Source organism: Protopterus annectens, chromosome 12.part0, assembly GCF_019279795.1.
Source record: "Protopterus annectens isolate FY-2018-M chromosome 12.part0, PAN1.0, whole genome shotgun sequence".
NCBI lineage: Eukaryota > Metazoa > Chordata > Ceratodontiformes > Protopteridae > Protopterus > Protopterus annectens.
The window spans coordinates 426520067-426535689 of NC_056746.1; the positions used below are offsets into that span (position 1 = coordinate 426520067).

At 41.5% G+C, this 15623-nt stretch overlaps 1 protein-coding gene across 2 annotated transcripts in view; it reads left to right on the forward strand.

The window, feature by feature from the left end:
* The first annotated feature begins 1117 nt into the window (after nucleotides 1-1117).
* The window catches only part of KCTD5 (potassium channel tetramerization domain containing 5), a 1265680-nt gene continuing 1251174 nt past the window's right edge, over nucleotides 1118-15623 (forward strand). Inside the window, exon 1 of one of the 2 annotated variants that reach the window (XM_044089537.1) lies at nucleotides 1118-1399. In XM_044089537.1, the coding sequence (XP_043945472.1) occupies nucleotides 1178-1399 (222 nt within the window). In that variant the 5' untranslated portion in view covers nucleotides 1118-1177. The remainder of the gene's footprint in view (nucleotides 1400-15623) is intronic. The other variant, XM_044089538.1, reaches the window with a different exon arrangement.

Below are 15623 nucleotides of genomic sequence, written 5' to 3' on the forward strand. Positions count from 1 at the left end.
ATACTATACTTAGAATGCATCTCCTGAAAGCAAACAATATAGGGTTGCCACTTTTTCAAATGGCCAAAGTGGGGCATTTTCGGGACACACATCAGATTTTACAGGCTGACACATACCCACGGTCAGTACAAAGGGTAGAACTTTACTTTTTTGCCTAAATAAAAAGCTTATTCTTGTAGCAGTTTAGTTGCTTATTCTGTTTCTTGTAACGTTTAGGTATTTTAAATACAGCAATAACTATTTTATGCAACTATTACATAAAATATAGGACATAATTATATCATACAATCGCAGGACATTTGCCATTTTTAATATTTTTGGTCAGGACACATCTGCCCAAAGTGGGACAGGTGGTAACCCTAAAACAGCATACGGTGCACCGTACCAAACAAAATAGAATGCATTGTCTCCTAGCAACACAATGCCCGAGACGTCACATTCCTTTCTATTTAATATCATACATGTAGTTATGTTTACAAATGCTTATATCATTTCGAAAAATATTGCACGGAGACTTTTCTCTCCAGTCCTCTATTTAAAAGGGCATTTGCCCAATCAGACTTTCCAGATCAACAAAAATAAATATTTACCTACGAATCGAAAGTATAATCCCTATAATTAATTGTTGTAGCATCCGACTACCAGATTTACAGGTTAGCGTTTATCGCCTCAGGTTTAAAAAAAATAACCGAAACACTTATGTCTTGATACCTAACGAATAACACATAGCTTCTATATAATTGTTCCCCTACCCGAAAAATCTGGACTTTCTGATTTAACATTGTTTCCCCACAACACTGGCGCTTAGTACATGTACAGTCGAGAACTCCTACTGCTTGCTAATCGCTGCTGTCGTATATACTATGTTGCTGTCGCAGCAAAGCTCAGCCATAATATGATCAAGTTTACTCAACCACAACATTTACATCATAGCATAGCAAGTAAACACCCGTACAATATCTGACGTAAAAAATATTCAAAGTAAAACAAATGCCACAGTTACGATGCATATACTATTCACCTCCAACAGCATCTTCTCGCTTGTGAGAAGAGGAAACGGAAACTGTTGTCATAATGAGTTGTTTGTAGGAGGGACTAATATTAAAGCCGGAACACTTCCGTTTTTTTGAGTAGAGTTCCTGAGGGACTGAGGGAGGCGGGCGGGTAGCAGGCAGGGATGGCAGAGAATAGTTGTGATATGAATGGTGGCAGCTCCTTTTGTCGGAGGTGTTCGGGGCATTCATGGGGAGAGAGGGGCCAAGTTAGTGGCGTGTCTAAGTGGGTTCGCCTGAATGTTGGAGGAACGCACTTTCTGACGACACGGCAGACGCTGTGCAGGGACCCTAAGTCTTTTTTATACCGATTGTGCCAGGCCGACCCCGACCTCGACTCTGATAAGGTAAGATGATAGGGTTGGGTAGGTTGTAACATTTCATTTATGCTAGGTAATTGAGCAGAGTCTATGACAGTAGGTAGTGGACCTCTATTCTACTCTGCAGATCTCAAGCTGAGATGTACATGCTCTGTGATAGTTGTACTTTTCAAGTTAGTTCTGCATTATTATTGTTATTTTGTTTATGTTATGTATTGTAACAATATTGTTTTGTAATTTTTTTCAAGTTTTCGGATATTTAAGGTATTGCAGTAAGAGATTAATTTAATATGAGTTGGTTTAAGAACACAGTAGGGTGAACGTCTGAAGTATGTTTCCCCACTGTAGTTGAATTAGTAAAGATCGGATCATCCTGCTAATCTAATATGCAAGTAAACTGCTGATGAAAATGTGTATGGAGCCATACTCACCAAACAGTTTTTGTGATCAGTAAAAATTGTTAAAGCTGTTACGATCAGTGTTGTTTTTTTTAATTTGACGCACACTGCTGTAATAAAAACTCATAAGAAAATTAAGAAATTTGGGTAATATTTTTGCATTATTCTGTAAAAGACTTCCCTTATTTGTTTGGGTGCATGCTTTTGGGTACTAGAGCCAAAGTGGTATATTGTTTCTTCACTGTTTCATTGTGTTTAATATTGCAGTTGTTAACTTTTGTGATCCAGTAGTTTCATTGCGTATTTAATTGTGGCAGTGGGTGCCTCTTTGCATGATGAAAGGCAGGTAAGTGCACCCATTGCAATGGGAACACTTTGTAACAGCATAGTAAATGGCTGTAAAATTACAAGGGGTGTCTGGTAAGTGACAGAGTGAGACTTCTTGTGTCCACTTTGAATGGGCTGGTAAATGCCTAAAATATAGTTTTTATGATGACACAAGGCGGAAGAATGTAGGAGAGCGTTGCTGTCTTTATTCATTGTTTACCTTGCTTACTACACCACTCAGACAAATGGAGTTTTATAATGACATTAAATGTGATTTTAAAAATAGAGTAGTAGTATTGCAAGTGCTTGGATGTTGGATGCGTACTTTCTTTATTTTGTTTGTTCTTTGATGTGCAGCTCTAATAAGTCTGACGTCTGGTAGTTTGGAGAAAAATGTCTTTGGCGGCTCATTGTTTCTATGCAAGAGTTTTTTTTTTTTTTAATGATTGGTGTGTTATTCTTGCTGGAGTTATGGTTGTAAGTCACACAGATCTGTTTTCATTCTAGTATTTGTTAATGTGCAGAAATAAAATTGTTTTTTGTATACAGATGATTCTTTACTAATGCAGTATGTCTTCCTCCAACAGATAGTTTTAAAATGCTGGGACAAGGGTGATCTCCCACCAGTCCTGTTTTACTTGCCCTCCTTTGGAGATGAGATACCTGAAGTTGGTTGAGATGACATTTATGTGGTGGTTTTGTACATTGTCACACCTGTCAGATAAGTTGTTCTGTTATAGTTAAATGTTCTGTAGTGGTTTGGGGCTTTGTGTGCCATTCTTCATATTCTGGCTACAGCCGTACATTTTTGAATGTGTACGTATGCATGTATAGATATTTATTTGCATATCTAATGTGTGAGATTCCACTGGTGCTGCATTAGCCTCCCCGTGTGACCCATTTTTCTTGTCCGTCATTATGCTTATTTCAGCAAATCTAATGACAGATGCTATAGATAGTTTAGTTATGTTACTTGTAAGGACAAATGCTGGTCAAATTGTTTACAAATATATGTTTTATGAGGGTATTTGCGCATGCAGTTTGTTTATTCCTGATGGTCATTTAAAGACTGGTATTAGAAGCAAAAAAGTTATCTTTTATTGCAGACTATGATAGTGTGGTAACCATGCGAGATTCTAATGTGCCTTCATACAGGTTATGTAGAGAGTAGCTTTTAGTGAAGTAGATTGTATACTTGAGGAGCAGTTGCTCATGGGCTCACAAGGGATTTTTACATAAATGGGGAAATATGCTGTGACATAAAGTTACCAGGTTTAGCTTGCAAAAAGGTGGTGATGGAGTTCTGCCTGTTTGTGTGTGTTTTTATCGTAAGAAATTCTAGGTTTGCTGTAAATACTAGTTTAAGTCTTGTTTTTAAACTATGACTAGATCGTACAGTTAAATAGTGGGGCCTGTGGCTGTCTGATGTCAAATTGCTGCTGTTGACCTCTTGATCGTATCACAAAACATTTTGCTTTTGTTGACATACTGCTCATAATACCATACATACAACATAAGCAAAACCTTTTTGTTTCAGGAATGTTTTGCAGTCATGTTGTTGTACTCCAGTTGGTTGCATGAAAAATATTTTGTTTATCTATTCATTTAGTTATGCATCTTTTTTATTGTTATTGTGAACATGTTCCTTAACCACACAGCAAGTCTTTCCTGTTTGAGCTTTCATTTTAAGATGGTCTTAATTTCACACCCTTGCCTGTCTTTCTTTTCTTGTTTTTGTCTGATTTTGTGTTTCTGTCCAGTGTGTGGTTAAAGGAATATGTTTAACCCATTGAAGTAGTATGAGCATGAGACTGTTAACTCTGTCTTGACATGAAATTGAATCCCACTACTTTTGCCAGTGGCTTTTTTTTTCTTTTGTGTGTGTTATGGTTTGCGTGACACAATTAAATCAATTTGATGAGATAATTAAGTCCGCAGATTTTTGAGCGCTTTGTGACAGAGTCACTTAACCAGACCAATAATATCTGGTCCTTTTGTTATAAAATTTTAATTTTGTCTTGCCCAGTTTGAGTACTTATCAACACGTACACATGCATAGGTAATTCTTCATTGGCATTCAAAACTAATACTGTGTAGTTGCATCCTGTCTCTTAAAGGAGTTACCAAGAGTTTGGTTGATGGTGTGTTATACAACATGACAAGGAGTGAATTATTTACAAACAATCTTATTTAATTTGTAAGTGATTGCTGAGCATGGCATTGTAGGTGCATAACTTGTTTTCCTTTACTGAAATGAACATCCCTTGTCTGTGATCTGGAAAGTCCATTTGTTTTGGCATCCCTATCCAGTAACTGTTTACTGTATTTAAATAAGCAGGACTTTTGTTCTGTTGTATATTGGAATTTCATGTTTTCAGTGTTAATAAGCCAAATCGATCCATCCATTACCCCTTTTGCCATTTTTGCACATGGGGTCAGGGTATCGAGAGTGACAATCGTCTAGAGTCAAGTTTTACACCAATGGGTGGCTAGCCATACTATGGCTGTTCTTCTACACTAAAATGTGCCATCACATCTATGTCTGATTTTGTGTCCGATCTATCGGATCCATCTACTGCATGTCTTTGGAATGGGGGGGGGGTTAAACTGGAACATCCAGAGGAAACTCATGCAGACTCAACACCAAAGTTATCCTAGCCAAGAATCAAACTGAGGAAAATTTTTGCTATGAGGTGACAGTGCTATCTGCTGCACCACTGTGCTGCCCAGTGTTAATGAGCCAAATTGTTTATTGAAAATGGAAAAATTAAAGATGTGGCTCATTAACATTGCTCTGTTTTGTGTTGGAATTTCATGTTTTTGTATTGCTGTTGATTTAACAGTGGATCAAAGGACTTTCAGTAGTTTGTACACTTTACTTTTTATGAGTGTGGTGGAAAAATTCAGCCAGAGCTTAACATGCCAACAAACCTAAAGATTTTTTTTGTGTGTGTGTGTGTGTGTGTGTGTGTGTGTGTGTGTGTGTGTGTGTGTGTGTGTGTGTGTGTGGATAGGCAAGTTAGTACTGGCATTTTGATAACTTGTTTTATGTTAAGCATCAAATGATGCTTGGTGTTCAGTATTGGACAATTATTAATACTGTTTGGGGTAATGATATTGTTATTGGAACTTGTTGGGGTAATGATGTAGTTATTGTAACTTGGTATTCTCGCTCCACTCTGGTCATTTTAACTAGTTGATGAAATTTACAAGAAAATATGGAAACTGGTATGGAATTTATGCAGTCTGTCTAGATCATCCTTAACGCTTAGTTTCTAGCAGGGGATGTAAATGGTTATAACTTGCTTGTGCCCTGTGAAACGAGGTATGTAAATTGTAGGGTACTACCATTCATTAGAGCTACATTAGCATGTCTTATGTTTAGTATCAGTCGAACAGTTCTACATGATGTAGACAGTGTTTTAATTTTTTAAGCTTGTATCAGTGAAAATCAAAGCTGTGGGTCTGGATAGAAAATATCCATCCTTGGTGGCAGTGGTTTTATGGTTGTTGTTTTGGTAGGTTTTATTCGGTGTATGGCACTTGACCATGAGCACAGCCTACTGCAACCTAGCCTGTCTGGACCTCTGTGCTTATGGTCATAAGTTAACAAAGCATTGCACACACAGTGGGTAAGCATCTTGTATATGTGTCTGCACAAAAACTGTAAAACGTATATTTGGAGAGATAGCAACTCCACATGCCCTTTAAAAGTCCCCACCCAACCAATACAGGAATCGCAGTTATGCTAACACAGTACATTTGGTTGCACACTGAACTGTAGATCAGTTCTGCAGTTGATCTGTTGTGCTGTGATTCTGTACATATTTTGTGAGACTGGCCATTTTAGAAATAGCTTGGTTCCCTCTGTTCATAAGTAGGTACTAGGCTATCGGCCCTAGGGCCTATACAAGCCCAGCCAAAAAGATACCATGGCTTTTGCCATCTAAGAAAATTATTTTCCTGTGCCACTGTCGAGCAGAGCCACAGAAGTGATCCGCGAGGTTCATTTCCCATCCAATCATCAAAATTTTTCTTGAAGAGTGCTAATGAGGAGCTTTGTTTGACATAGGTAGTTTATTCCAGAGTATGGGAAGTCTTTGGGGCAGGAATCTATCCCTTCGGCATGTTCTGTTTATTGTGGTGACAAGGTTTAGGTCCCTAGAGTGTGTAGCTCGGAGCAATTGGGATTTCTTTAAGTGGAGCATGCCCAACAGCTCTGGGTTTGACATAGCTTTGTATGTTAGGCAGAGATCACCTCTGAGTAAGCGATATGCAACGGAGTAAAGCTGGAGTTTTTTGAGACCATCTGTTTGAGGCCAGTAATCCTCTTTGTGAGGTATTTCTGCAGCCTTTCCAGTTGTTGTAGATGTCTTGTGAGGTACATACCAAAAGGGGCATTGTACTCTATAATGGGTCTAATGAGTGATGAGTAGAGGGGAGCAATGATTTTTTTTTTTTTTTCTGGATAAGAAACCTTTTGTGATGAGGTGTGCCACGTAGAAGGATTTCCTGACTACTGTGGCGATGTGATTATCAAAGGAGAGACTACTGTGTCCCCGGGTCTCTTATCACACTTTCGGTGTTAAGTATACTACTGCTTATTTTGTAGTTCATGGGTACAGAGTTTTTACCAAAGGGGATGACAGTGCACTTTTTGGCATTGAGCTTGAGGCCATGGCTTTGACACCAGGCATCTGTCTCAGTGAGGCCCTTTTGTAGGATGTCCACATAGTTAGGAGTTTCGATTATGGCTCCTAGTTTGCAGTCATCTGCGAACTTCGTTAGCCAAAGACCTTCTGTGTTAGCCTGTATTTCATAGAAGTACATTCCAAACAGGAGAGGACCCAGGACTGAACCCTGTGGCAGTCCACTTGTCACTGGTCTGAAGTCGGATTTGGAGTCTGCTACTTTCACAGTGTGGGTTCTGTTAGTGAGCCAGTTGGCAACCCATCTTGTGACATAGGGATTTATACCTAGTTTAGTGAGTTTATCCATAATTCCAGAGTGGGGGATGGTGACAAAAGCCTTGGCAAGATCTAGATAGGCTGTGTGAACCACCTTACCCTCGTCTATGGCTTTGGTGACCGCTTCGAAGAAGTCAATCAGGTTTAGGAGACATGATCTGCCTTTTACAAACCCGAACTGGGTGGGTTCCAGAGTTTGGAGATTACCAATGTTTTTGTTTAGAAGTTCCATGATACGTTCCATGGCCTTGCAGACCAGGCTAATGGGGCGATAGTTCCCGGAATCCTTGGTGGTCCCCCCCCCCTTTGTGGAGTGGGATAACCATCGCTGTGTGCCATTCAGAGGGCACAAAACCTGAGGTGAGGCTATGATTGAACATGGTACTTAGGTGGGGTGCCAGTTCGTTCTGTAGTTCATGTAGAACGCAGCCTGGGATGTTGTCTGGTCCCGTGGATCCTATGTTCTTGGCTTTGGAGAGTGTGGTTTTTACCTGTGCAGCTGTGATTACAGGAACTTTGCATTCTTCCGGTATAGAGATGGGCTCCTTAGGGAGTGAGGTGGGGGTCTGCCAGGATGTTGGCAATATCAGTTGGGTCTGTATATTTAGTGCCATTGTGCTGTAACTCAGAGCAAATCTGAGTGTTGCCATTGAGATTCTTGACATAGCTATAGAATGCTTTGTGGTTGTCTTTAGAATCAGTGGCGATTTTGTTTTCGTAACCAGCTTTGGAGGACTTTATCAGGGATCGTAGCTTCTTACTGAGGCTGACCAGGGAACATCTCCACTCATGGGATTTTTACTCTCTTGTGCAACAGTTTCTTCCTTCTGTTGTACAGTTTGTTTATGGCAGGGGACCACCAGATTGGCTTCCTTTTTTTGGAGGGATAGCATCTTGGTTCTGTTTGGGATAGCATGATCCATGTACTCGTGTAAGTGTTTATAAAGTGCAATTGTGTAGGATTCAGAAGTCATAACTGTATTGTCCATCTGCATGGGTGTCAGTAAGTTCACCACTTCTGTCTTAAGAAGCATGAAGTTGGCTTTGGAGAATTCTTTTACAGTGGTTTCCTTAATGGGGGGTGGGGGCAGGTTGTGGATATCTAGGGTAATTAGCTTATGGTCGGATCGGACCAATGTGGAACACCGGTCACTCGTGTTGGTAATGACTAGATCTTGTTGCCCCTGGTGGGGGTGTGGACAAGTTGATCCAGGGCACTGGAGTTTATGAATTCCAGAAAGCGTTGAACGAAGGAGTTGGTACATGAGTAGTTTTCCCAGTTAACAGTGGGATAGTTGAAATTGTCCATTATTTGGTTGAATCCTAATATTTTCCAGTACATCAGGAAAAGAGGAGTGGGTATCCTGGGCCATGGTGGGGGATCTGTAGCAAGCTACAATTTGGATTGCAGTTTTGCCAGAGTTAGTTGCACTTGGATAACCTCGGCTGCATTATGCTGAGCAGCTTGCCTGGAGGTGTGGATATCCTTGATGAATATGGACACACCTCCGCCTTTGATGTTCCGGTCCTGGTTACATGACTGAAAAGTGTGGTATAAGTTATAGCGGGGTAGTGCAGGGGTGCTCTCTGGAGCCTTGAACCAGGTCTCGGTTACTGCACAGATATCTATGTTCTCCATTTTAAGGAGTGCCTCGAGTGAGTGCATTTTGAGGTTTAGACTTCTAGCATTGAGTAACATCACCCTCAGTTTTTGCTGGTCTGTTCCTGTTACGGTGGTGAATTTGTCATTTTGAACCTTGCCTAAAAAGGCACTATAGGGGCTGCAAGAACCTTAGCCAGTATCCAGAATCCCAGGGGTGACAGGTGCAGGCCATCTCTGGCAAAGCATCGTGGTCTGTCGACCATGTCATCCCAGGCAGACAGATACTGGATCCCTTTGGAATGACACCAGCAGCTTGGCCAATTGTTGAAGTTGATCATTTTTTCCTTGTACTGCGGTATCATTCTACCGCAGTGTATAATGTGTCTTTCGGCTTTTCCCTGTCAGGGGTCGCCACAGCGGAACTCTGGTCCGCTAATGATTGGCAGTAGAGTTTTACGTGCTGGCTTGCCGGGTCTGATGCACAACCTTCAACGAAGGAACGCCCGTTCACGCATGTCGCCACACAGAAGACGCTCTGAGAATCGAACGGGCAACGTCTAACTGTGAGGCGACAATGCTACCGCAGCACCACCACCGCAGTCCTATCATTCTTCCGCAGTATAAGGACAAAATGATTGACTTCAACAATTGGCCAAGCTTCTGGTGTCATTCTAAAGGGATCCAGTATATGTCTGCCTGGGGTGACATGGTCGACTGCGGTATCATTCTCATTCCACGGTGGTGTGCTGCGGTAGCATTGTCGCCTCACAGTAAGACGCTGTCCTGTTCGATTCTCAGCTAGAGCGTTTTCTGCGTGGAGACATGCGTGAATGGGCTTACCTTCGTTTAAGGTTGTGCATCAGGGCTGGCAACTCAGCACGTAAAAATCAACTGCCAATCATTAGTGGACCGGAGTTCCGCTGTGGCGACCCCTAACCAGGAAAAGCCGAAAGACACAACAACAACTGCGGTATCATTCTGGGTGATGGCAGAATGCTACTCAGGTCTAGGGTCATACCTGACTGGGCTACAAGATCGTAGAGCTCTTCCATGTCTCTTCATGTAGTCCAGGGAGGTACGTCTCAGGTCATTCACACCAACATGGACAATGACAAGTCATGTTTGTACTTGTTGTAGAGTGACCCTAGTGCGTGGGTTATGTGGTGGGTCCTGGCACCTGACAGGCAGCTGACAGTAACCTCCTTGTTTAGCCTGGTGAGTGGGACATCAGTGTGCTTGACTATAGAGTCACCCATGACTAGTGTGTCGGGTACGTTGTTTTGCCTTATTAGCTGTGGTTGAGTGGCACACTGAGTCTGCGGGCTGTGTCATTTGGGTTGTGTTGGGGGGTGGAGGTTGTTTGCATTTCTGCTTTGGAGGTCTCTGTTACTTGAGCAGATTATTATTGAGAGCCTCCGCAAATGTTTTTGTGTGTGGTGTGGTGCAAGTGTTTACCTTCTCCTCTTGACTGTCAAGTTCAGTCTTTGTTGGAGAGAGCTTTACCACCAGTTTGGCTAGATAAGTGCATCTCTCACAGGTTGTAGTGTTGGGTGGTAGGAGGAGAGGGGTAGTCTGTGTACATGAGGCAATTTCTACATTGCCCCAAGATGCCCAGATTCATCAGATAGACAGGAGAGAACACTGGGAGCTGACCCTTGGACATGCCTGAATAAAAAAGCAGTTTTCCTCTAGATAAGCGAGGAAAGTGAGTACAAGAGCTGTTTTTCTCTAAGCAAGTGAGGAAACTAAGTACCAAAACTGTTTTCCTCTAGCTAATGAGGAAGGTTGAGTGCTGTAGTAATTAGTAGGTTATTTAGTGCTTACAACAAGTTCTGATCACAAATAAGGAAAATGAAGTGCTAAAACTAAGAATCTGTATCTGGACTAAACTAGTTATAGAAAAGGGGGGAAACAAGTGCAAATGCGGGCTTTTAAATCAGAAAGTTGAGAGAGATGGAAAAAATGCCCAAATGGCCAATAACTACAATTTCTGGGCCAGCACCACTCCTTATGTGGTAGATAGGTTACCTAGTGCTTACCACTCCCACTGATAAGCTAGAAGGCTTCCCTCCAACACAGAAAGCGTGGGGGGGCTGAGAAGCTTACATGCAGTTCTGGATACACTGGGACATTTTAATGTCTGAAGAATGTCTAATATGTTTTGTCCCAGGTGTCTTTTCTCCTTCAGAATAGGTAAGACTCCAGGTGGATTTTTTAAACTGCAGCAGTATCGTTGTCACCTCGCAGCAAGAGGTTCTCTGGTTTGATTCTCAGCTGGCGTGCCTTCTGTGTTGAGTCTATATGGCCTCCCTGCATTTGTATGGGTTTCTCCGGGTGCTCCGTTTTCCTCCCACATATAAAGACATGCATCCTTGGCTTTTCTCCCTGGGCATCTGCTGAAAATTGGCTTTGTTCCAAGTTGGACTTTCCTGGTTAACAAATGATAAATAAATAAAAGTAAAATAATCACTGTAAACAAATCATCGCATCCAAGCTCACTTCAGGGTACACTGGAAGATGAGGATTCTGTTAGGTTGTGTTCCTTGTGGTCACTGTTCTTTTTGTAAACAAGTTAATAAAACTAAAGAATTTACAAGTAGGAACACCCCAAGAATTTTTTTATATTAACATTTTTTGCCAATTGTAGTTCTGATTGGATTATATATCTTGCCACCTGCACTTGTTCTGCCTTCTGTACAAGTCAAACTTTCCAGCTACTTAGACTCCGTATATCTGAACATCTTAGAAATATCAGAAATAAATGTCCATCTAATGCTTATTATAAAAGCACACCTTACAACACTCCACCGCATGTTTAAAGTTCACCATTATTGACAAAATACAGGGCAATAGAAATATGAGAGAGGGATGGCATGATATTTTAAATAAAAAAGAAAGAACCTGGATCATTAAACTTGTTTTTTTTTTTTTTTTTTTTTCCACCTGGACTGAATGAGCACTTTTAAACATATTGGTTATTAAGTAATGAGATGGGTGGATACAATTAAGTGCATCTATTGTATAATGTGGGTGGATTTTCCTAGTGAGCATGAACACTGAAGAAGGCTGATGGGCGAAACTTGTTTGTTTTTAGTGCCTTTTTACACTAACATACATATTTGTATGCATTAAATGTTGTATTTTCCTCTCATCAGTGCTGGCCGTTTTTGTGTTTGACCTTGAAGTGTTTGGGGCCTTTGTACCACCGAAAGCCTTGTGTGCTCTACCATTTTAACTCGACCACATCACGAAAATGAGAAGTACATCCTTGGACTATATGAAGAGAGGCATGATTGAACTCTCGGAATATGTGTCACAGGCAGGTATGGGCCTAATATTGAGCAGCATTCTACAGTCTGCAAGAATGATACCACAGTGCCAGCAGAAAATGATCAATTTTAAGAATTGGCTTAGCCACTGTTGGCATTCCAAGGGGTCCAGAATTTGTCAGCTTTGGAGGATATGGTCGACAGGCAATGTTGCTTTACCAGGGAAGGTTGTCATCTGTCACTTCTAGACTTTTGGATACTGGCAGAAACATTAGTCAGCCCTGTGCAAACTGGTAAAGCTTCCAACATAACAAAAGTTAATCAGAACAAGCTAAAGGTGTTCAGTGCCAGGAGTCTCAACAAGAAACTGCACTCCCTAGAAGCCGTTTTCACCTTGGAGAATGCAAATGTCTGCAGTTACCAAAACATGTTTAAATCCACAGAAAGCACTTTGGCAGCACATGGCTATAACGCCTTTCATATGCCCATTCACCACATAACATGAAAGAGTAAAAGGCAGAGGTGTTTCTGTCCACATAAAGAATAAGCTCACCTGAAGGCTTGTCAAACAATGACATGCTTGAGCTACTCCATGTCCAACTAACTATGGAAAAAATCCATTACTGTAATCTTGATAGCTACAGGTCTCCTCCATGAACCAGGAAATCCACACATCATACCTGGAGTTATTTGAATCGCTCCCCATCCAACCCAATACCATACTCTTGTGTGATTTTATTTATTTTTAACTACCCCACCATTAACTGGGAGGCATATGTGACCACTAATGTACAGGCCCAAATATTTTTTTGATATTGTGAATTCATATACCCTGTAGCAGCTGGTCTGCACTCCACTAGGGGAGCAAATATCCTAGATCTGGTACTCTCAAATATAGGAGGGTGCTCCATCCCTCATGTGTGATGTTTTCACTGATGCGATCAGTTCACAAAGCGGTCTACCTGGAAATTAAAGTAAAACTAGCCCCCCACCAACCAAACCTCAAAAATGCTAAGCACTTTTCAAAGACAAATTGCCTCCTATTTAATTATGGCATAGTGAGTTTCCAAGCTCCCCCCAAATCCAGAAAACACTAAAGCTATGCAGAGGAGTACACACACCCTGTACAACCACATAAACAACTGCATAGAAGTGGCAGTACTAAACTGAAACAAGCCCAGATCAAGCAGCAAAAACGAGCCACCCTGGTAGGCTCTTGCTGTTAATAGGTTGTACGATAAAAGGAAGAAAATCTGTCAAGTAACAGGGAAATGTGCACAACAGAGCAGCAAATTTCTCATCAGTATAAACAATCAAATCGGGGAACTAGTTAAGTTTCAGAAAGCAGAGTTTGAGGTAAAAATGCTCTCCAAAGCTAAGGATAAACATTAAGGCATTTTTCAGCCATATCTGCAATCTTGAGGTCGATATCCAACCATGTGCAGAATTAGTTGTAGATGGCATTTCCTGTACCCTGTCAGAAGACATAGCAAATCTATTGGCAGATAAAGTCAGCTCACATTTTCCTTCCCCATCACCTTCAGCCCCCCCCAACAAAATACACCACCATTCTTCTCAGTTATCACCAATGAACAGGTAGCCATTGCACTCTTCAAAGCCAAAAACACAGCTTCAGTGGGGCCCAATGATGTAGCAGGCTGCCTCTTAAATAGTGTAAATCAGGATCTAACAGGCCCAGTAGGATGCCTGTTTAATCACAGCCTCAGGGCTGGCTTTGCCCAGATAGAGTAGAAAATGGCTACAGTCATCCCCCTGCATAGGGTATGATGATACATTTCATTTCAGCTTGTGGTTCTGACACCATTAAGATTGACTAACCTGATTTATAAGGCCATGGAAGGAATATTCCTGGATCTGTTAAGTAGTCTATAGGAAACTTCCTAACTCTGGATCCCACCCAGTCAACTCTGTCAAGAACAGGTCATGCATACTAAATATGGTGGATTTCTTTAAGAAAGTCACTAAGGCCATGGATGAGGGAAAAATGGTACATACTGCCTATGTCGACCTGGCCACGGCACTTGACACAATCCCCCACTCCAGTATCGTAAGTAAACTCACAACACTGGGTATAAACACTTACAGAAGAGGCTGGTTACTAGTGGTGTGCCTCTGGTCTCGCTTCTGGGACCAGTTCTCTTTGACCTCTGCATCTGAGACGTATATTCCAATGTGGAGTAAGCTGGTGGCAGTCATTGAATCCCCCCCAGTGATGTAGCTTTCCTTTAGGAGAGTTTAAATCTGGCAAAATGAATGGTGTCAGAACCACAACCTGAAATGAAATGTATCATCATACCCTTTGGAAAAGCAACTACACGTGCTAACTACAAGATTAACACGCCCCTTAAGAGTAGACTCAGAGGTGAAGGATCTAGGTACACATATTAAATAGTAGCCTGAACTTTGACCACCTCTTGTCCACAGTGGTGCAGAAGTTCTTCTATGCGACAACTTATAAGTAAAAGTATGATATCCAGATCTAGAGAGATTATAGTTCCACAGTACACCACCCCCATTAGACCAATATTAGAGTACAGTGTGCCATTTGGAATGTACTTGACTAGCCACTTAGAACAGCTGGAGCGACCTCAGAAGGTTCTCTGTAAGAAAATACAGGGCGTTAATAACGTATCCTATGCAGATAGACTGAATGTCCTTTATCCTGTCTTCTACTAACAATTACAGGGTAACCTATGCCTGACCTACAAGGCACTGTCGCATCCAGTCCTGATGGAGTTGTTACATAATCCACAAGACAAACGATATGATGGTCACCCATTCTATGGGTCTAACTCAGTCATTGATTCAAACAAAGCATGCCGGAGAGGGAGTTTGCTCTTCCTTTTCACATTGACCAGAGCCCTTCCCTGGTACTCAAGACCAAGTTCGATGGATGGATGAGGAACCACAGGTTCACACACCAGGTGAAGCCCATATTCCTTATGAGCAGGGGCAACCTATAAGAAAGAAAAGTCTATAAAGTACTCATGACATAGGCTCAAACCCATGCCATCCTCCAGCCTTAGGGGCCTTGTACTGGGTAAAATCTGGTTATGTTGGCTACACTAGTAAAGACTCTTGAGCTGTTGGCCTGGTAATCTATGAACAAAAACATCCAAACCCCCCAGTGTTTAAATCACAAAAACAACTAAACTAAAACCAACAAAAAACTCAAAACCATACCAGTACTACAGGATAGTGTTTGTCTGAATAGTGGTAGTGTTGTGGTAAGGGGCAGGGTTAGGGTTAGCATGCATTAGTAAGCTGGTGCTTCCCTCACCGCCTTACTAATGATGATAACCCTGACTCTGCCCCTTAGCTTAGAAAAAGCTTTTCAGTAACACTGTCGGTACCCAAGACAGGCTCGGACACTGAGATGTGTGCCAACAAACGTACACAACATTAAAGCTATCACCTTACTTAACCCTTAATCTACCCGTAACCTGCCAATACTTGCACTAACACATTCCTAGTCCTAATACCAACTCACTTTACCGTTGCAGACATCCTAAATCGTAATCATATGTAATGTATACACATCTGCTTCTTGTTAGTAGTACGCGCTAACCATAATGAACATCTTAAATTTAAAAAAAAAAGAAAGAAAATTTCCAATACACTACCACTAAGCTTGGGCACTCGGCACGTGCATGCACCCAATGCATG